The sequence below is a fragment of the Lepisma saccharinum genome, chromosome 4, assembly GCF_977018435.1.
Source record: "Lepisma saccharinum chromosome 4, izLepSacc3.1, whole genome shotgun sequence".
Taxonomy (NCBI): domain Eukaryota; kingdom Metazoa; phylum Arthropoda; class Insecta; order Zygentoma; family Lepismatidae; genus Lepisma; species Lepisma saccharinum.
Genome location: NC_139232.1, coordinates 100,598,221 through 100,620,822, shown reverse-complemented (window position 1 = coordinate 100,620,822; position 22,602 = coordinate 100,598,221). Strand labels below are relative to the sequence as shown.

Here is a 22,602-nt window from a genome sequence, read left to right as displayed (position 1 = left end):
ACCACTTCCGTTTTCTGCACTTGACTTAGTGAGAAGTATTGAGGTTGGCAACAGCCTAATAACGGATTTCTTCCGCATCATGTAGTCCGTTCTATGAAAGTACGCTAATGGAAGAGAAACGTGTAAATTACATTGGATTATACATTTTAAAATATATTTTCATTAAAGGTTTCTATTTATAATAATAATACGTGATTATTGTATAAATTACAATCGATCACGTGAACAGCAAGAAAATAGCGCCAGTTTCGAACATGGCGACTTCCATGCGTGCAGGAAGGTCTCCCGTGTTTTCAGAGTAGTCATTCGGAAATACAGCCGTTTGAAAAGTGGCAAGAAGCAGGTTGTTCTTAACGTTTATGTGACGTTGTGTCGGGGCTATCCTGAGCAAGCAGTGAAGTTGTTGTCCAAGTGTAATTGTGTGTCTGCGTCTTTGTGTTTTCGGTGCGGTGAAACAAAGGAAAACGACCGGTCAAGTTGCGAGTCCCGCGAAAAAAACACGTTGTTGCTCGTATAAACAAGTGCACCGATTTTGAGATAAGCGCAATACAACGCGAGGTGCTTTCGTATTCTTTCAATCAAAGAGCCGTCTTGTGCACTGTGGGGAAGATGTTGATAGTGATGATTGATGACGATCTTCCCAATTTTAGCAGTCGGCGTTAAATCGCCTCTTGTGCCACGTTGAGTTCCTTTTTGGGAAGCAAATTTGACAGACCATACTCTGACAGGATGATGTCTAGCGCCGAAAATGCCTCAAGTTAAAAAAGGAACTGCTGAATCAAGGTAAGAAAATACATTACTTGCATGAGACGTGCGTAAATAATGCGCTTATTATCGCCTTCTTGTGCACGAGAAACCGAGAGAAAGATAAACAATCTCTTTTTATTCCCCGGCTTATCTTTGTTTAGCTTCTGCTAAAACTGGCGGTATATTTGGTGCACAACGGAGAAAACAATACTCTACATGTCAACAATGTTGGGCAATAAAGGCTTGAATTTACTGAAACTAATCTCTCACTCTCTTGTATAACTTTGGCTCTGTCATACTGAGAGAGGAGGGGGAAGGGGGGATATGTTAACCCAGTGTCAGATAAATGAGACTTTTGGCGTAGAAAAATATGTTCATTCTTGAACAAGAACACGTATTTAATCACTTGTAGACAATTTATTATACTTCAATGTGTACATTATCAGTTAAAAAAATAAGATTACGTTTTTCCATGTTACCTAAAATTAAAGGTTGCGAGTGAGCAGCATATGATGGCCGCACCATTCACGAACAGCTGGCGCGGAGTGATACTTTACTCGAAGTGATACGGTTGTTTACAGAGGGTCGGAAGGTTCGTGATTCTTACTGTAGTTATCTACTATTTATCACATAAAATGTGACATGAAGGCAGATTTTTGTTTCGTGAGAAAATCATTCTCAGCACCTGCTAAAATAGAAGTATTTGAGCACTGCAATCATCAGCGAATGTTTAAAGTGGAAGTGGGCGGTTTCAATGGCGCAGGAACGGAGGCGGAAGAAAAGGAGGGGATGGGGAGGGGTACAGGAATAACTTCATTGTGCCCCATATTTTTGGGAGGAGGTACAGTAACTCCCTAAATCCTTCGAATTCGAACTTATACCCTCCTTCAAATAATTTCAGAGACGCAAGATGATGACGTTCAATTTATTTATTTGTTTTTACTTTGCTCTTCTGCTACTTTGGCTAATCACGAAGATGAGGATGATTGTGGCACCTGTACTAGATCTGTCCTCCCGGAGAACTTTCCGTGTCATGGTTTGCCGATTTTCGGCATCTACGAATCAGGCAGGGGCCGGGGGGGGGGGGGGGTATACTGCAGGCACTGTGATTGAATATTGTGCATTAAAATATCTGAATAATCTAAAGTAGAATGGAGTTGGTAAGGGATGATTTCAGTATCAGTCAATTATCACTTCAAGAATTATTTTAAAAGATGTAGAAAAATGTAGTATTTGTATGATATTTATATTTTTTTTTTACCTTAATGACCCCCCCCCCATACACACACATAACTTACTTTAATTTAATAGTTATTTTTTTAAAAAAATGGACTTGGTTTACAAAGCCCCCCTGATTACCCGTTAGCCCCTCCTGGAGATCAATACTAGCTACGTGCCTGCTCGAATAACATGAAAAATCAAATATGATTCCTCTTTGCAGTTCTGAGACAACTGGCGCATCACAGACATGAAAAGCGGTAAGGAGATATTGCATTTTTGTATTTCCCCTTACATAAAACCACGGGAAATAACTTGCTATTAGTTCACTTTTTCAGACCATTCTTGGGCACAGCTTACTTTCTATTTTATATTCTTATTTCTTAACGCAATAAGCTATGGAAATTATATGGATTATAATCAGTGGTTTTTTTTCTCAGAAGAAATGTTTCGGTACTTTTCAAGTTATTTGGTGCGTTATTATGATTGAGTTGATTTACTGTGTTCATCGTTGATTGCAAGGCGACGACGCTACCACTGCGCCATCGGGGAGGCCCGTGTGTGTGTGTGTGGGGGGGGGGGGTGTGATGGTGTGTGTGTGTGTGTGTGTGTGTGTGTGTGTGTGTTAGGCTATATACACACACAAAGTGGCGGCGATTAGGGGGAGCGAGGGGGCAGTTCCCCCCACTTCTTGCTTCCGCATAATGCTAAACCTTATGTATAAAGGGAAAGTAACCTGTCTTGCCCTGACACCTTGCCCCCCCCCCCCTTTCAGTTTTGGAACCCAATCGCCGCCACTGAACAGAGAGCACGAATTCTCAGAATCAGAAATGTAGTTCATTTTTAGAAAAAAAACTATCAGTAAGATTACTATTAGCACTTACGAAAATTCTTATGTAGCCTACACCCCATCTACTACTTTCCACCTAACCTTTCTAAAATTGTTCTGGCTTCGCTATACTGACTGCCAGTTTTTGTCTTGTATCGTCATCGTCACGTGAGACATACGTAGGCGCTCCAGCACGGCTAAGAAATCCCTTAGCTTTCTCCGAAGTTCCTCCAATGCTGCAACACTGAAGACAATTTCTTGCGGAGGTGTTTTGGAATGACCCACATAGAGGTGCGGCTTTGCCAGTAGGTTTTCAGCAGTGCTGTTTGCTAGTTCGTGCAAAGGCAGACCTACTTTCGAATGAAATGAAGCGACTGACGTGCGTTGTGTTTCTTGTGTTTGTTATTGCACTTGCACAAAGCAAACCCACTATTTATAAGAAGAATAACAACGACAAGCTGGAACCAGGTAAGTGAAGCTAAACATATGGGTAACGCGTGCGGCAATGCGTGAAATAGATTTTAAAATATATGTGTGTGCGGTTTCACGGCAGTATTCGATTCGTTATTATTACTAACATATATATTCTGTGTGGAAATACACCCGGCTGAAAAAGGAACTTGTTTTATTTTACGTTTGCGCGCCTTCGAAGGTCGCCTTTTAACATCGCAATTAGCAAAAAGTGGTAGAAAAGCGCCAAAAATTATTATTATAATAATAAAAAGGTGTTATGGGTAGTGGCAACTGCGTATTAACGACTTTATTTCAGCTGGTTTTATAATTTTGAAAGAAGTGCAAATTTGCACTTGTTAAAAGTCCGTACACTCCACAGTTGGGCGCAACAGCCCTGTGAGGGCCAAGGCATTGCATTTGAATGGATTACGAGTAGTGTTGCTCACGGGACGGGACGGCTTTTGAAAAGTCTCGTGTCGTCTCGAATGTCTCGAAAAAATAAAAGCAAAATTTTTAATCAGTTGCAAATATTTGTTTGCTTGGAATAAAGAATTTCAATTAGAAACGTTGATAAGCGTGTATTAAGTAAAAATAAGAAGACTATTCTAGAGAGAGGCATGAATGAATACCTAAACTTATTTCCTATACTCTTTCGAAACACAGCATTACTCCCCATTTTTTTAAGAAAATTATTCCAGGTTATTAACTTTATGTTACGATAGTACTCCAGATACTAATACAATTCTGAATAACATCAAGTAAAAGGGCAGGTAGAGAAGGTGGAAGGAGGGGCCAAAAGATCGTGGAATGTCTGCGTCCGAGGTTTATCTTGTAAAAATAGTCTCAGCTCTATAGGTTGGAAAGATAAACGGACCGACGGATATGGTTTATTTTTATTATTTAATTTTTACATCGAAGGGTGTACAGAAATGATTGTTATTAGGAAGTAGGAAAAGCATTGTAGGAAACATGGCAGTACAAATTGATAAGGAGTTGTTGGGAAAGTTATTAAGGAGTCCAAGTTATAAGCAAGACTAAGAGAAGGAGATAATTAGGGACAAATAATCTTGCATTATCCCACTCCGAACAGCTAGAGCTAAAGAGGAGGAGAAAATACGGGAAATATGGAAATAAGTAATTTGGTGATTTTAGTGTTTACAGGGAACCACGACAAGATTTTACCACATGATTATTTGCACGGGTTGCGAAATTATTAGAATGTTATGGAAATGTCGGATATGTCTTTGTTGAGAAAATTCTTGTTGTTTCCCTCAGGCATTTTGCAGGTGGTTGGATTCGATTTTTTTACGTCCGTTTGAAGATTATTTCCAATGTTTTTTTTTTAATTTCTTTATTTCTTATTTAAGGAGAATACTATTCCTTGGATTGTAATAACGAAATACTGAGACTGATATAGAATTGATTTCAAATGAAGGAAGTGTACTAAGTTCTGTATAATCGTCGTAGAAGGAAACTTTGTTCTATGAGGGGACTCCCCGATGGTACAGTGTTCGATACCCGGTGAAGGCACATTGTGATTTGAACCCCACTTTAAACTGTGGGTCCAGTCCCGATTAGCCTTTCTGTAAATCAGATGAAGGAATGTTGTAGCTGTTCTTTTTATTCTGTAAATTTAGCCTTCAAGTTTATGAGCAAAATACATGTAGTATCTACTGTCTACATTTTCACTCGGTATTAAACACATTTCACAAAGTAGTTTTATCGAACTTCAGAGGGAAGCTGACAGCAATGTCAGGGTGGCGGGAGCTTGTTTACGACCAGGATATATTCCGAGACTATTTTTCGCCGTTCCCCACTGACAAAGGTTTCGCTTTGAACAATGGACACCGTTGCTTCAGGGGGCAAACACCAAACATAGGACGAGGTTGACCTGCAGTAGCGGGTACGTGCCATAAATCCAGGCCAAAAGTAGGAATGAAAGTTGATGCAAGGGAGGGGCAATAAAAATTCTGTAAATTGGTTTGCTTGCTGACAGGAAGTTTTGCAGGAAAATCTGAAAAAGAAAACGGCAAACTTTGAATGAAAGAGGGACAGTGAACACAAGTTCTTTGTATTATTCGCCGACACACAACCTTCCATTTCGAAGGTGAGGTTATCAGCAGCGAAGTTATTAGAGGGTCGGAAGCAGTAACGACGCCAGAGGGGGCAGGGGGACGCCCCATGTCAGACACTTCGCCCCCCCACCCGGGCCCCCGAACTGAAGTTAATTAAATATCGAATAATAAGAGAGTTCATTTATAAGAGTATGACGATTTTCACCTTTTCAAAGTGGTGTATTCTGCATGATATCACTTTCCTGCTTATAATACCAACTTGATTAACAAATATTAATTTGTTTCGTCCAAGATTCGAGCGCCGACCTGGGCATAGGTGATTTCTTATTCATTTATGTCCTGTAATAGCCGAGATTAACCTAAGTTTTAACCAGTCTTAAGAACTGGGAAAAAGTGTTGAATGTGGATGATTTTAAAACATCACGAATATTTTCAGGACCACATGACATCATCTGTAGTACGGGCAATTAATCTAATCGTGGTCGTTAGTGACAACGCGAATTATTAAAAGACATTCAAAGTTGATTCAAGATTTGGTTGGTTGGTTGATTTGGCGTTTGAAGTCCACTTTATGCACAGTAATGCTAATCGGGACTGGACTTATAGTTTAAAGTGCCTCCACTGGGTATCGAACCCAGGACCAAAGATGATCGGAGAAAAACCGACACTACATGTCAGTTGTTGTGAATTCATCGCGGTTTCTTACTATTCAGGGACTTGAATTTCGAGATGATGAGTCTGAGGAAACCTTAACAAAGGGGATTTCTTCGATACTCTTGAAGCTAATGAGGGGATATTATTTGGAAATGTATTGAACGTGAACCTTAAAATGCAAATTACACTTAAAATTCGATTCAAAACATATCGCGGGCAGGTTTGCTCTTTCTCGTACATATCAAAATCGAAGAACTTCTTCCCACGAACTCCATAGGTGCCTGTAATTGGGTAGCACAGACATACGTTGGAGTGGTAGAGTAAGAGTAAGTATTGCCAGGGTCAGAATATTTCTTGAATTATGAGATAACTGTAACCTTTGTCTGATTTTTTATCCTGTGATAATGTTTCCCTGAAAGGTGAAACACAAATTTTGCCCAAAACTCTTCAGCGTTACGAAGATGGTTGTCCTTAAAATCTTTGAAAAGGCTTGCTCGATATAGCATGCTGGATGCAAACTGCCTCATTTGGCTGTTCTTGCCATTGAGAAGAAATGTCAAGTCCTGGACGTACCAAAGGTGGGCAATGTGTTCTCCAAAGCACATACAGCAGAATTCTCCTACAGGAGAATTGCACTTCACTAAGTGACTTTCATTGTTTCTAATACTTAAGAAGATTCATTTCTTCCAACGTCACGTTTATTTTGCAAGAAAATTAAACTCTTAGAAGCATTATTTTCATCATTTATATTATTATCTTATAACTTAAATATTTATATCAGTAGTTTCATCTCAAGAAAGACGATGAATTATAAAATTATGAATGTCTTTCAATACTGAAATAGGCCACTAGAGACAACGCAACTTACCAATAAAAAAGAATTAATGTCTTTATTAAAACGAATCATGTGGAGATAAACTCGTAATCAAGAAGTAAATTTAGGCAGTAAACGTCCACTCTAAATAGAAGACACACACAAAACACCATACATGAATATAATAATAATAATTATTATTATATAAGTATATATATGTGTAGTGTTTTCGGGCGTTTTAATGTGACTGCCCCCTTACAATATTTTGTTGCCAGCCTTCCCCCCCTCCCCAGTCAAATTTCCCTGGCGCCGTCACTGGTTGGAAGTAAATTTATTAGGACGAGGAAAGTAACATTAGCTGTTGACAATGTTGCACCAAAGGACGTGATATGTGCTACTGTTTGTATAAATGATAGGAAATTTAAGCAAAAATTTATAATTGTTAAGACTTGAGAGTTGTTTCCTTCATTTGATCGTAGGAAGAGGTTCTCTGAGACAGAGTGGGATTATTTTACACATACATGGGAAAGGGTCTTTGTTTAAAGATAGAGACGTATTTTGCACATTTTTTAAAAGTTCAGAGAAAACGAGAATTTAGCCTTACTGTTATGAAAAGAAATAACGCAGTACAGGGAAATAATAACTTCACATTTTTCGCACCTGGTGGGATGCAACACAAGAGTATTGCAGGAAGTCTATGAACGAGGATGAAGAAGGATATGTGAAATTTGACTTACCTGCGGGTGAATTAGTTTATTCTAATATTCTTAAGGTTGATATTGTTTCTTTTTGTTTTGTTTTTTAAGTCCACTTGATTCGCAAATAGACTAAATCGCGAACCGACCTACAGTTTAAAGTGCGATCCGATCCACTTTGTGCCTCCATTGAGTATCGACGCGAGGACCCTTCATTACAAGACATCGACGTTATTACTACGCCATCGGGGAGGCACCCAATTTACACAAATATGTTGATTCCAATAACACGTTATATGCATATTATGATAATGATGCACTTTGGGTGGATCTAAACATATTTTTTTCAACTATAGCATGTCTGAAAGAATCATTGAAGTTGCGATTTTTATAACTTCAGGAGGCACTGCTCTGTAAACGTGCGATATAAAATTAATGCAGGTTTGCCTTCCATACGTGGTAGTTTTGTCACGTTTCTTCGCTTCGTAAAAGATACACTTTTGCAGGAAAGGCTTCTTGCATCCTCCTGGGGCCTTGCTCTAGCTAAACAAAAAATATATTTGTTTAGCTAAACAAAAAATATATTTGTTTAGCATAATCGAGGGTTACATATTCCTGCCGAACTTACTAGAAAACAAGGATTCTATTGGGATCATACTGCTTTGAATGACAGTATCAATGAAGTTTTATGTACGCTACTACTTATAATAATGAGCATAAAATATTAATCAGGAACTTTATTTTTCGTCAACTGGATGTAACATCTTTTTTTGTTATTCAGCAAATATTCAATTCATCACCTTTTTTGACATTAATTTTCTTGCCAGGACAGCTGTTTTTATGCATATTTTGACGATCTTAACTACACGTAAGCTAGATATTAGCTAATATTTGTGCTGTTATATTACTATTCTTCTACCATCTTTGTAACATGTCATGCAATAACAATAATATAATTGATTAATTTACATATTCAAGTGAATAGACCTATGAAGTATATTAATGCATTAATTTAAACATTTGCTTAATTGTTATCGTTAATGTTATTATTATCATTTTTTCTGAAACACTTGGCTCAGACACCCTCCCCCGACATATATTTCTAGATGCGTGCCTGACGAAGGATAAATTAGATCAAGCGGTGGTGGTACCGGACTTAGAGGCTAAAGGGAAAACAAAGAAGTATGTGCGTCATAAGCTGAGCATAAGAAACAGCACAATATCACAAAGAAACACTTTTTGAAACTTATGTCATAGAAGATGTTTAACAATATTAAGAACAATAAATGCTTTCTATTTGTAATATACTACACATTTAGAAATTTTTTGTTGCTCCCCAGCGCCAAGCTTAGAATTTAAAGGAAAAATGTACAGTTTTCATAGTGCACGGAAGTTCGACATTCAGAAAGAAAGAAGGTCTATTGGAAAACATTTCAAGACTTCCAAAAGGTTTAGCAGTAATGAAAAAGAGCACTCACTTATACCGTGTTTGTTACAACCTGTCCGGCTTCCCGCGGTAGCTGATCGCTGGCTTTTCTAGCATAAACCAAGCGGTGTTGCTGCTGAAGACCGCCTGAACTCCGTGCTGGGGAAAGCCAAAGCCAGGCAGCAAATTAAAATACGCAACGTGGCAACAACGTCTACGTAAGCTCCTCTCTTCTGGCTTCCATTCGCTTCTCGCTGCCCAGCTGACGACTTTTTTCTCGTTTCTCATTGGCACCAAAACTGTCGAGCGATCGCTAGCGCGGGAAACGGGACAGGTTCTAACAAACTTGGTATAAATGTACTATGGATAGACAGTTGTATGAAGCGAGAAAACCGCAAGGTAGATTTCATAAGATACCTAGCAATCAGTAACCAACAAACTGCATTTTTAATATTAATATCCTCATGATTAACGAACCTTATTTATTCTCACCACGCAATGGGTAAAATATTTGGAGCTTTATCCCACTTTCCGCAAAAATATTGTGTTTCTGCTACTTTTGACTTTTGTTGGCATTATATCCCGGATCACTTTTACGAGACGAGACGGGACAAAACGAGACGGGACGAGACGAGACGAGACAGAACCCTTCGAGACGGGACACGAGACGGGACAAACGAATATTTTCGAGACGAGACACGAGACGAGACAGCATTTTCACGAGACGGGACGGGACAGACCAAAGTCTCGTCTCGTCTCGTCTCGTGGGCAACACTAATTACGAGTGGTCAGTGCATTGAATCTCATCGCGCTAAATCATCTAGCGTTCTAGAGCACTCAATTTTTCTCACGAAGCTGGATCAACACCGAAACTTAGAACCTTCCATTGAGAAAGAACTCAGGCAATAAGTGTCGGATCCAGGAATGGAACTTCTTCCATCATTATTATATTTTTCCATTGTCATGATAATGTTATAAAGACATGAGGAATAGTGGGGAAAAGAAGAAACAATGACATTTCTCTATAATCTTTACTGAGGTAGGAAAATATAAAAATAAAATCGTTATTTATTTATTTAATTTTGATTTGAATTGTGCATTTTTACCAGAATACTTCAATACAGAATTAGAAACAAATAATAGTAATTATTATTATTATAATTGGCATTCGATATAACAATAGTTACAAAATATTTATAATGACCATCTATGATGTTTTTACACGAATGAAATAAAGGATAGCTTACATTATATAATACTGAGGAGATACTAAGAAAGTATAGATCAAATATAATGTGTGCAAAAACCTAGTCTAGGCTGAGGCATTTGGTAGGGGCGATATCCATCCGCGTGATTCCGCGCCTGACGGCAAGAGCTCTAAACATTCGCCCACATAAAAACTTGGTGGTTCCTTAAGATATTCCTCTAACAAATTAGAATTTTTAACTTAATAAATGGTGTTGTTTTTTGGTTCGAGGATAATTTGATTGGTTCCCGCCGGTAATCTGTCCTGAAATATGCCACTGAGTACCGGCTCTAATAAATACATGCCTAACAAAATGAAACTTACTGTCTCGGAGACGCAGTTTCCTAAAAAGATGATGGTTTTATTTTTCTTTGCTTGTTACTGCTTTATTTTCCACCTTGTACCTAACGTTCTTTTCTATTTTTGATATCTCATGCTATGAGGGATACAATACTCCTAGGCATACCACTAGCCAGGGGTTTATAAAGAATTATTTTCCCTGTGGAAAGGGAGGTGCAAGTTCGTATTTATGGGGTATAACTGTACATTTAGAGCCAAAATGACCACAAATTGGACCTTTGGAATAAATTTTAGAGGCCCATTGGTGCGATTTTTTGGATTGTTAGGAGGGTGTCCGGATAAACCCTCCCACTATACAACTGTTCAAGAAATGTGTCTTCACAAGGGATTCATCGAGAAAAAATTGTCCCAGTACGACAAAAAAATTTCAAAATAGAGTATTATTCTCAAATTGATTAAAGTGTAGTATAAAGTAAACGACTGCCTTCGTGAACTAGTGCTTAGCACTATAAATCAGGAACTGAGGGTGAATAACAATTAAGGCATGGTGTTTTTTGCGTTGCATTGCTCTTAGGCCCGTACCCAGGATTTTTATGGGGGGGGGGGATCCGAAAATGTGGGGAAAAAACTGTTGGGAGTATTAGATATGGTCATCAATGTTATGGTAATATTGCAGCTAGATATACTAGATCTAGACATCCGGTTGGTAGCCTTGCATCAATGGTTATGAAATTAAAATGATCAAATACTGTAGATTGCAGACCTCTGGAACTTGCAGTGACGTGCGGTGAGATGCCGGATTTGAATCTCGGCTTGGCAATGGGTGATCTTTCTGTGTCCCTTCATCAATTCTATCGTATCGTCTTCGCGATTAGCCAAAAATGGCGGAAAGCGAAGTAAAATAAACCAAATCAAACAATCAATCAATGAATGATTTGATTTGATTCGCTTTTTTGACACCTTTGGTTAATCGCGAAGATGATACGACAAAATTAATGAAGAGACAAACACAAAGAACACCCATGTCCAGGTAGGGGTTCGAACCCGGAACTCCTGGTGTTGTAGCGCGTTGTGTTAATCACTCACCCCCCCCCCCCGATTGGTTGATTTGATGGTTGATTTGACGTTTTAAGTCCATTTTATACACAGAAAGACTAATTGGGACTAGACCTATAGTTTAATGTGGGATCCGAACCACTATATACCTCCATCGGGTACAGATCCGGGACCACTTGCACTCCCCCACGGAGGTCGGCCGACAACAAACATGTGAGGAAGGCGCTAACCATTCGGATACGTGGATATCGGTAAAGCAAACTGCATTTTTACTGAGTAGTAATTTTCAATTGAATTTTTGAAATACCATCTTTATATATGATTAACGTTTTTTTTTTTCAAAAATTTTGCATTGCTTGATTTCCCTAATTTCCCCATCTCACGATCTCGTTACTGAAGGATCCGGCCTCAAGCCCTGGCCTGTGCATGAGTGTTTCTTTGCAACCAATCTTCACCAGTTTAATTTAATCAACGTTCATCGTCATGGCAGAAATTAGGTAAAGCGATGGATGAGAGAAGAAAATACAAATAATTTCTTCCCAGTGCATCTGCAGGACACTGTGAAATCAGGAGCCTAGAATTCTCTGTTCATGATTGTCCCTCACGGCTTTCCAAGCTCTTAGCTACTTATTCCGATTAAATCTATACAGCCAAAAAAAAGGGATGAGTAACAAAACACACCTTTAAACAAACCTTTTTTTCTACTTTCTTCAATGATATTCATTTGGCTTTTTGAGTTCTGGGATACATTTTTCATTTCTATTTTTTTCAATATTCACTGCAGGCAGAGTACAACACATAAGAACAAGAATGCACGCTCGTCACGAATTCCGGCCTGAATTGTTCTTTGTGAGGTCCGTTCATCACTTTCATCATATCATCACTCATCCTCATTTTCGCGATAACCAAATGTGGCAGAAAAGCGAAGCAAAATAAACCAAACCAACAACAAGAAATTAGTACGCGCGTTCACTTGCCAAAATAAGTACATCCGTATTTATGATTGTTTAGCTTATCCACTTTTTTTATTGGAGGCCAAGAGATTAGTATATTTAAATTGAACGCTACTAAAACGAGAACAAGAGAGAGCGTGAGCAAATATTTGTTAATTAATCATTATATATTCCATATTTTTTAAAAAAAAAAGCATAGCCTAACATTTTTGTCTGCACATAAGACGTTCCAAATGCATAAATAATAAAAGTACATCCCATATTATACATACATATTGTACAACGTGTAAAAAGTAGTGTAAATACAGAGAACAGAAGTACTGCAGAAAAATTTCCCCTTAGTTCTTTAGAGGATTTACAAAGAAATCGAAGGGAAACCAATCCCCTATCTGTCCTATAGGAGATAGACTGGAGGACCTGAAAGCACGGGCTTTCAACCATTGGAGCGGGGGCGAGGGGGCAAAGGGGGTAGAGGCAGAAATCTTCCCTTTCCCTTCGAAAACCCGTTTCTACCTGGAACTGTGAGGCGGAGAAAGAGCGAGCTAGGCCGCTGAACGCACCGAGGGACGAGAAGCGCGTGAAAAAAAAGTGTTGCATATGAACTGTGGCTTCAACAAAACAATAAATATTGTGATTTGAAAATAATTAGAGATTTGAGATTAATTGATCTATCTCTGCTAGACTAGCTACTCCTCAGTGCACGTCACTGGGAACTTGCCTCTCTCCACAAACAAGCCATTTATTTATGCAAGGACAAAATCGAAATTCTTACAAAATATGAAAAATCGAAAGGTTTTACAGGTTTACATTAACATACTTCATAGTTCGCGAGAGAGGGCATGGCCCCTCCCTTGAGTACGGACCTGATTACCCCACCTGAATTAACATAAGAGTAGGCCTACATGACGATCGCCTTCAGTGTTCCATCACAAACAAAAGACAATAGCTTCCTCCCCGACGCCTAAAATTAAGCGATCGGCCAGAGATATCCAAAAATAAATTGTGAATTAGCATAAATGGTGATTTTCCCCAAGACATATAAAACTAATAATAAATCAATAGTTTTACACAATAATAAAGGGGGTTTGCCCGTCCTGCACGAACGAAAATGCAGCTGCTCCCGTCGGTCTAACATTACGCCCCCCACCACACACACACCTTTAGATGGTAACAATAAATCGCGAATTCATATTAGAGTAAATAAGATTGTCCACCCCAACGTTTAAAAAAAAACACTGATCCAGGCTTTCGAGATATATTATACTAACAGTAAACTCTGAATGAAATTGGATTGATTTGGTGTTTTAAGTCCACTTTATGCACAGTAAGGCTAATTGGGACTGGACCTACAGTTTAAAGTGGGATCCGAACCACTATGTGCCTCCACCGGGTATCGAACCCGGGACCCCTTGGTTACAAGGCAACGACGCTACCACTGCGCCATCGGGAAGGCTCTGAATGAAATAGAAGTTAATAACAAAATAGAATAACTTAGCAACAGTACTATATGAAATGTAGACAATGAAAATCAGTTCTGTTCACTCATCTGGTGAATCGAGTAGAAGGTGACAGGTAGGAAAAAGTCACACCCCACGAGAATTTTGAAACCTGCGGAAGCGGAACTACGTATTTACTCCTTGAATTAAATGGTAGAAACTTTATTTTACTGTATTTTAGCACTCGATGTTTTCGATCTGTTAGAATAGTAACTAATTGAACTTTATTTAAGTTATTAACAATAAAAATAACAAGCTTTCTGCCTTCTTGTAACTTAAAATAAACTATGTCAATTTCAAGGTGGGTTCGACCCCCTCCTCCCGACGCTCAGGTATGTATGTGTGTACAAATGAGTGAGAGAACTGGAATAAAACCTCCAACGCCACCTATTTTTGAATGAATAACTTCCGAACTTTACCTGGAAGTCATTCCAATTTTCCTCGCAACGGAAAACAATGGAACAAGTTACCTTTTAAAGATGGTAAAGAGAAGGCGTTGTAAAAATCGAGACAAGAACGAGACCAGACTTTCGGTCTCGTTCGGAACTTTGGTAGCACGGAAAAACAACCTAAACCAAATTTACTTCACTTTGTGACTTTTTCAGATATACCAAGCGGATCTCTCCCTTATTACGTCATATATTCTCTTCATATAAATAGCATAGTCAGCTAATTAGCGGAAATTATGAACTCGTGCTTCGTGGTTACATACATCTTCGGGATAAATTCTCGTACTTCGAGGGCTCGTGCGTCGGAACGAGACGTCAAACAGAGAAACGTTATGAAGAAAATTTGTTTGCCTTCATGGCCTGTATACACTGTGAAAGTTTGTGAAGTGACAGACTCGAGACACTGCCAAGTCTGGTTTCGCCTTGTTTCGATACTATCTCTACGTACAGTGGGGTGCACAAGTATTGCTCGTCAAATTGTCCACGACTATTTTCATCAATTTTTTTCTCATGCATGCTACGTTATTTCAAGGATTGTATTTTTACGTATCCTGGTGCAGAGTTTACCAGCAACTTGCTTGACGTTTTGATTTAATTCTTGAATCACTCATTGTGTAAAACAAATTTAATTTCAAATTATTTCTGTTTGCACAATTCATGAAGCATGGGAATTTAGAGAAGATATCAAACGGGTGAGCCATGCTAGTCCATTCTGGAGAAAGAGAGTCAAATAATATAGGATCGTAGTTTTACAGACATACAGTACAATCTGCAAGAAATGCCTTTCCAAATAGGCGAAATTCTGACGCCGTTTTGTTTTTTGTTTCCTGAAAGGCTACTGTAAATGCTGTATTTTTTACTTCAGATAAGGGCAAACAGGCCAACGGAAATACTTTATAAAACGGGAATTTTTAGGTCATCAAGTAATAATTCATTTTTAAATTCTATACAGTCAAAAGTAAGTAAATACAGCATTTCGTCTACATGTATTATATCTTATAATTATTTTCCAATTTTACAAAAATATCTTCTAAACAGGTTTTGGAAAATGCATAGCAGTCAAAACGATTTTTTTTTTTTTTAATATTCAAATATTTATGACGCGATTTCGTAGACAGTGGCATGTCCAGAAATTCGTAGCAATCTTCTCTTGCATTCCACTTCCTTTCTTCAGGGTGAAAGGAGTGCTATATCCCTCCAGTACCGATGGCTAGAAACCGCAAAGGACAGGCGGTCTGAGCCAATATAAAGCAACAACAACAAGCTTAATCCCTCACTAAATCCCTTGGGCACACTTTTTCTATTTTTTAAGGTAAAGAATGCTTCACATTTCTGCACTTTAACATTTAGCCGGACGGAAATGTTAGTTTTTTTTGGTAACCAGCGCATGTAAACTGTGCACGTCTTAAGACAATACTCTGTGGCTACTTAGGACAACCGGTTTCTCATTCCATCAGCGATAATGTTGGGCTTTTGTGGTCATGCGACATTTTTTTTTTCCAGACATGTCTCACTTTCTTGCAAAAAAAGATAAGCTATCCATCATCTTGTTCAACCTCATAAATTAAACACAATATTTTTTTATTTATTTCACAAGTAAATGCGATGTCAACGATTTTACAAGCTGCGGGATCGACTATACTAGCTCTTAACAATGGCGCGTTTGTCTTTATTCGGAAAAAGAACATGAAAGCACGAACATGAAAAACAACGAAAACAATCAATATTGAAACCAGTCTGGTCAAGCCTGCTATACCCCTGGGGGAAAAGACTGCAATAAAATATAAATATTCTTCTGTTCGGAGTTTTACTTTAATCCCGAATTGGCCCAATGTTCTATAATAACTATTCTTTATGGTAAATAATTTCGTGGTGTTTGGATACAAACTTTCACATCATAGGAGGAGGACATTTTTAAAAATTATGAATTTGCTCACCTTATAACTAACACTGACAGTGACAGGTTCCGGCACATGCGTAAGTAAAATTTAGCGCTTGTTCTCTCTGGTTTCACATACTTTTACCAGTGGCGTGCCCAAGGGGGGGGGGTGATGGGGGTTATAAACCCCCCTTTCGCCCAGTGTTCCTACAAAAAATAACATCAAAGGTAAGAAAATATGGCAAAATGAGGGCTGACTACCAAGAAAAAATATACATAACCCCTCCCTTTCGAAAATTCTGGCCACGCCACTGACTTTTACCTTCACTTTTTCTTTAACATCCTTCCCTATTTCTCGCTTCCTATATTTCCATTGTTTTCCCCTATCTTTCATATTTGTCTTACATGTCTTAAACTGTTTTTCGTTTCCTTTATTTACCCCTGATTCAATATCAAATAGTTTATCTGTGCATTTCTCTCGTCTTTTACCCTCTATATTTCCTATTCCTTACCCTTTTTCTTTATTTTATTCTATTTTCTTCAGTTCTCTTTATTTCGTTTGTTCTTAATGATTCGCTGTTTCTCCTTGTCTTTGTTATTCCATTTACTACTAGATTTTTTAAATCTAATTTCACGGTCTCTTTTCGAACATATAACTCCGCGTTCCCACAATAACGAATCCGAATGTTGTTCTCTTTCCATCTGCTTCCCACAAATTTCTTATTGAATCTTGTTTTCGTGTTTATTCTGTTCCAAGGCCATTCTTTTCGTGCTGTTCCTTTTGCAATTAATGCTATTGCTCTTATTCTAGTGTCGAATAATGACCAATAGTAAAAATGACCACTACACCCAGTCTTCTCAAGTATGATAAATAGAATTCTATTTTTCTTTAAAAAAAAAGGAAAGTCAACAATACAAGATGATAAAGGATATGCATAACACGTTTAGTATATGTTTTGTATCATCATTGGAATCGATAATTTCATATCTCCACTTGACGAAGCCTTAACTTTTAAACTTTTCATTTTGGAAAATTGAAATTATGGAATGAGCAAGAACTCTGAAGAAAGGGTTGTAAATATTTCCTAGGCCCAGAAAACAAAATGCCCTCTCCCTTAACCTTACAGTTACAGCATGGAGATTAGAGAGGCCATATTTATTTCAGTGGGTCATAACCCCATGGTGGCCCTAGTATCCTAGGAGAAATAAAGCATAACTAATGCATAAAAAAGTGGACGAGACACATTATTGCTGAAATAAGCTGCATAATCCGTCTTTCGAAGTTGCTGGGCGACGGTTACCCCTCTGTTAGGAAAATGGTATGTAAACAGTGGCGCTCCCAAGGGAGGATGGTGGTGGTCATAACCCTCCCCACTTGGGCTCAAATTTCTAAAAAAAATAACGTTAAAAGCAGGAACAGTTGGCAAAATAAGGGCTGACTGATAAAAGAAGTATACGAACCCCCTTTCGAAAATCTTGGACACGTCACTGCATGTAAATGACAATACAACTGCCCTCGCGCACTCCAGGATTTACCCTCAGAAACAAATTAATTCTGCTGTCAATACGTAATGACATTTTAAATATAATTTTCCTACATGCATTGTTCGCATTAACGTCGAACTCGTGCTTCTTCAGTCTCCACTCCTAGGAGCACATTAGGAGATTCAAGTACTGTTGCTATTTCAAAATCGAATTAAGAATGGACAAGGAACTGGATAGAACTGGAAGTGTTCATGGCAATGGCATCTGCAGGGATTGAGCAAAGAGGGGAAATTCCTCCTCCTTCGATTTCCAATATTACAATCATATGTAGGCTCGGAAGTTGCTTTGCTGACTGCAAAATTCTCAAAAATGATCAAAAGACGATTTTAAAATAAACATTTTTTTTAAAAAAATACTTATAAAAAGTACTTATACAGTTCCTTTTAAATATTAAAATGCTTGAATTTAAAGGTTACATACGTGTAGTAGAACACAACTTAAGGTTCTATGCTCTCTCTCTGTCCCTTTTTTATCACAGTGCGCTACGACGCCGCGGGTTCCGGGTTTGAATCCTGGCCTGGGGATGGGCGTTCTTTCTTCATCAATTTTATCATACCGTCCCTCATCCTAATCTTCGCGATATGCCAAAATGGCAGAAAATCTAAGTAAAATAAATCAAATCAAATCAATCAATCTCTCTCTCTCTCTTTGAACTTAGGCAAAGAAAAAATATTTTCTGTTGCACTATTTTGGAAGAAATGCACCAAATGCAGGAGTAAAATGCAAAAATACTGAAAAAAATACCAACAAGCAAACAAAATGTATAATAATAATAGGTTCATGTCGATAATTTATTATACACTGCCCTCCAGAAATTAAGCAACAACAAGAAAATGTGAGGTAAAAGAGAAAACAGTTGGAGAAAAGAGAAGAAGAGTGGTGGGCACGCTGAAAGAAAGCAACGAATGCTTTAGGGAAAACAGGTGAGTCATAAAGTGCGATCATCGTGCCCTCGCACGGATTTCTGGCGTACCAGGTATTCGATTGTGTTTGATTCTATTGGATGATCACCATTTGTTGCTTAATTTATGGAGAGCAGTGTCATATCCCCAAAATTTATTACATTATTAATTGGTAATAGCTATAATTTTATATCAGAATAATTTCCCAATATTGCAATTCATAACGAGACATTAATATAACAAATTTATTGAAACACACACACGATCATAAAAGTAACAACCAATAAATGCAGAGGACGAGAAGTACTTTCACGAATCTTTAGAGTACAGTTCGTTACGGTACATGTTGAATCATGACGATGTGAAAAGGAGACAAGATTTCCTTTCAGCCCAGTCACTTTCTCTCTCTGCGGTCTTACATGCGTGAACTGAACATGTGAATTGTGAAGGAGGTCAGGTCTTGCATGGATGGCTGCCAGCGAATCAACCAAGGCTTCTAGCAAGGACACAAGGGGTATATTCAGTGCGGAAGAACACACCTGAGTAAAATATGCCTTCCGTACGCGCATAGCCTTATTTTGAAGTAAGTGCAGTCATGTGGAACGAAATATTTAGCTTAATAGCGCAACTCTTCGAGCCGACATCCTACTCGCGAAAAGATAATACCTGTATGCACAGACACTTCAAATACGAGTTGTCAATGTGTATGGATTGGATTCTCATGAACCAGCTTCCGTGATGAAGTGGTTGCAGCGTGTTTCGGTAAAGCATGCACTTTTATTGGGTATACCTTCGTTTTCATCGCCCTGCAAAGAAAGAAAAGGGACATAGCAACGTTTCCTGCAATAAATTTTCCCACGTTCTTCTCCGAATGGTTATTATTATTATTATTATATCTGTCTCCACCAGGTTCATTCAAGGTTTATCCTTAATTTTGGGGCTTTCTGTGATCACTTAAATTTATTATTATTATTTATCATCTTAATAGGATTACAATTAAGCTTTAAAATATTTAAAACAATAGTAATACAAATAATGGCTTGACGCCCTGAGACGTCTCTGTGAGGGAGCTAGCTGTTCTTTGATTTTAGGGGTCGAAGTAGATGATAGTTTTTAAAGTAAAAGGAAGGAGATGGGTGGCCATTTTAGACACCACAGTGGGCCTACCCATGGGCGTCCGGAAGGGGGGGAAGGGGGTGCCGTGGCCGCCCCCCTGAAAAATGAAAGTGAACCAAAAATTATGTAGTTCACATCATTTTAGCCACAACAATACGTGTTAATTATTGCATTAACACCATAAATTCAAGTTTAAGCAATGTTTTTTTAGGGAACTACACTCTTTTGGGGGAAAATGAGACTTTTTCCCAGGGGGGGGGGGCAAACAATACCTTCCTTGCCCCTTCCTGGAAAAAACCGTGCGGACGTTCATGGGCCTACTCCCTCTCTAGAAGTCCAAAGGGGCGATCACGTTTTACGTTTGTGTTCATTAGAGATTTATAATTAGGCGATCACGTAATCGATCGGTACCTGGAATTCGGAACGTGGTCCTGATCTCATAATTTCCAACGTGGCCAAGATCGAGAATGCCTGGGGTCCTATCTCCATTCTCTCCCTAAACTGAAATGTACAATTAGCAGTGGATACCATTATGTCTCCCCTTTGACGTCAAGCGATGTGTGTGTGTGTGTGGGGGGGGGGGGGGTGATAATCTTGCACTAATTGACGGTGCACAGTTAGTTTTAGCTCTGGGGTGAAGCAGGGTAATCACTATTTTAGTCTTAGTTAATTGATGACATATTGGTGTTACTTTTAGAAGACTCGAGGGAATATTCTTTCCGCCATCCATTTATGACATGTACTTTTCTTGTTATTGTGAATCTTGCTCAAGACTTCACGACGTTGACTCACAGCTACAAGTCGGTGTGGGACGTTACGGAAGGAAAAAAAGTTGTGTGAGGCGATAAGGTGCTTGCCCGAAGGTTTAGGCAAGACACCTTGCACTCTTACCTAATTTGGATTTCCTCCTACGTCTGTCCAGGTACGTGGGCATGTGTAGAAGTTTCAGAGTGGATTGTGAACAGCTTTTCTTCACCTTCGTTCTTGTGGGAAGCTGTACACGGAATTGCAGTTATTTCAAAGGCCCTTTCTTTGTCAATTTTATGATCGTCTTCTATTTCAACCTTCACTAGCAATTAATTACATGGTTCTGGTTTAAACCAGTTTTTTTTGTTTTGTTTTCCTATCCATTAATTACATTTTGAATGTAAGGAACACATTTTTAATTTTCTTCGCATGTGGTCTCCCTAACTTTTTGTAAAGCTTTCGGCAATGATTTGTTGAGTTTATAAATGTATAAATATTCCCTTGCTGATAATCAAGCACAGAGCGCCTGTAGCGGGGTGGAACGATGAACGTAATCCAGTAATGTAGGGAAATACAGGGTGCGAAATCCTGTGAGGGACGGGGGAGTTTCCCCCCACCAACAATCTTGGCCTCAAAAATCCCCCCACCAAAAATTTCCGGGGGGAAGAGTTTTTGTTATAACAAACAAAAGATATGCAATTACTTTTAATTTCAACTATACTTTACTAAGAATAATATCCAAAAGACACATAAATTAGTGTAGTTGTGAGTTCTGAATGCTTTTCCTCTCTCTTGAGATCATTAATAAATCTACATCCATATGGACAATAAAAGAAAAACAAGAATGCAAGACATGAAATCTAATTGATTTAAGGGGTGTTCAATAAAAATCCGCACAAGGTTCAGTGAGAAATATATTTGAACAAGACATACAGAAAAAGGTAAGAAGGTGGGAAATATAGGAAGGCACAGCACAGAGAATATTGTGGCATCACGAACGGCTTTCAATCAATCCGTCACGACGCACCTTCTCGATACGACGTCTGGTGGATCTTGCAAGGTTTCGTACAACAGACAGATCAATGTTCCGGAGACAGTACCGGATCCGTCGAATAAGCTGATCTGTATTTGTTGCGTGCCATTGCTTAGCATAAACAGCAGCCTTCAAAATTGCCCAGAAATTTTCGATAGGTTGAAGTTCCGGAACATTAGCGGGGTTATCTTCTTTCGGTACAAATTCAATATTTTCCTGCTGGAGATGTGCACAAACGAGTTTAGCATAAGGCGATGATGCTAGATCAGGCCAGAACACATAGAACTCTGGCTCATAGCTGTCACGTCTGTAAGGTATCAGTCTCTTCTGAACACATTCCTCCAGGTACGTTTGGGCGTTGATAGAGAATCCAGATTTCCGCACCAACGGTTGGCTGAGACCTTTTGGACCCATGGCAATCCACACCAGCACTTTCTCTTCAAATTTCTTCTTGGTGGCAAATTTAACACTAGCTGGAGCTTCAGAAGGGTCCGAAGTGTAGTATCCATCATTTCCATTGATGGAGGAATGGGTTAATGTCAGATAGGTTTCATCATCCACAGGGACGTCGTTAGCGGGGGCCTGCGGGGGCACCGGCCCCCCCGAAACGTTCATGTGGCCCCGGCAAACTGTTCTACAATTGCTGAAAATTTTACTTTGATGACAAATATTGCAAAATAGGATCTTAATAAATTTTGCTTTCAGTTTGAAACACTGTTCTTCAATTTGAGTTTCACGAACCCCCAAGCAATATACCTTTCTTTCCCATTTGACTGCTACAGTGGTTCCGGCCAAAGAATGGACTTGGAAATTATATTTTTATCTTTTCCGTCGAAAGCCAAGGAGGGTCACACGAACAGCTGATCCAATCGGCTTGACTCAGTTGCCGTGGTGAGGGGAAATTCTCGTGGTACTCTGCGTTGCCAAATTTTTAGTTTCGAGTCGTTTCCGAAATAGGTGGCACCCTCA

At 38.8% G+C, this 22,602-nt stretch overlaps 1 protein-coding gene across 1 annotated transcript in view; it reads left to right on the top strand.

Annotated features, from left to right (window-relative positions):
• Positions 1 to 3,032: 3,032 nt before the first annotated feature.
• Positions 3,033 to 22,602, top strand: part of LOC145987285 (uncharacterized) — a 31,959-nt gene continuing 12,389 nt past the window's right edge. The window contains exon 1 of the mRNA XM_083121803.1: positions 3,033 to 3,262. Within this exon, the coding sequence (XP_082977929.1) occupies positions 3,160 to 3,262 (103 nt within the window). The 5' untranslated portion in view covers positions 3,033 to 3,159. The remainder of the gene's footprint in view (positions 3,263 to 22,602) is intronic.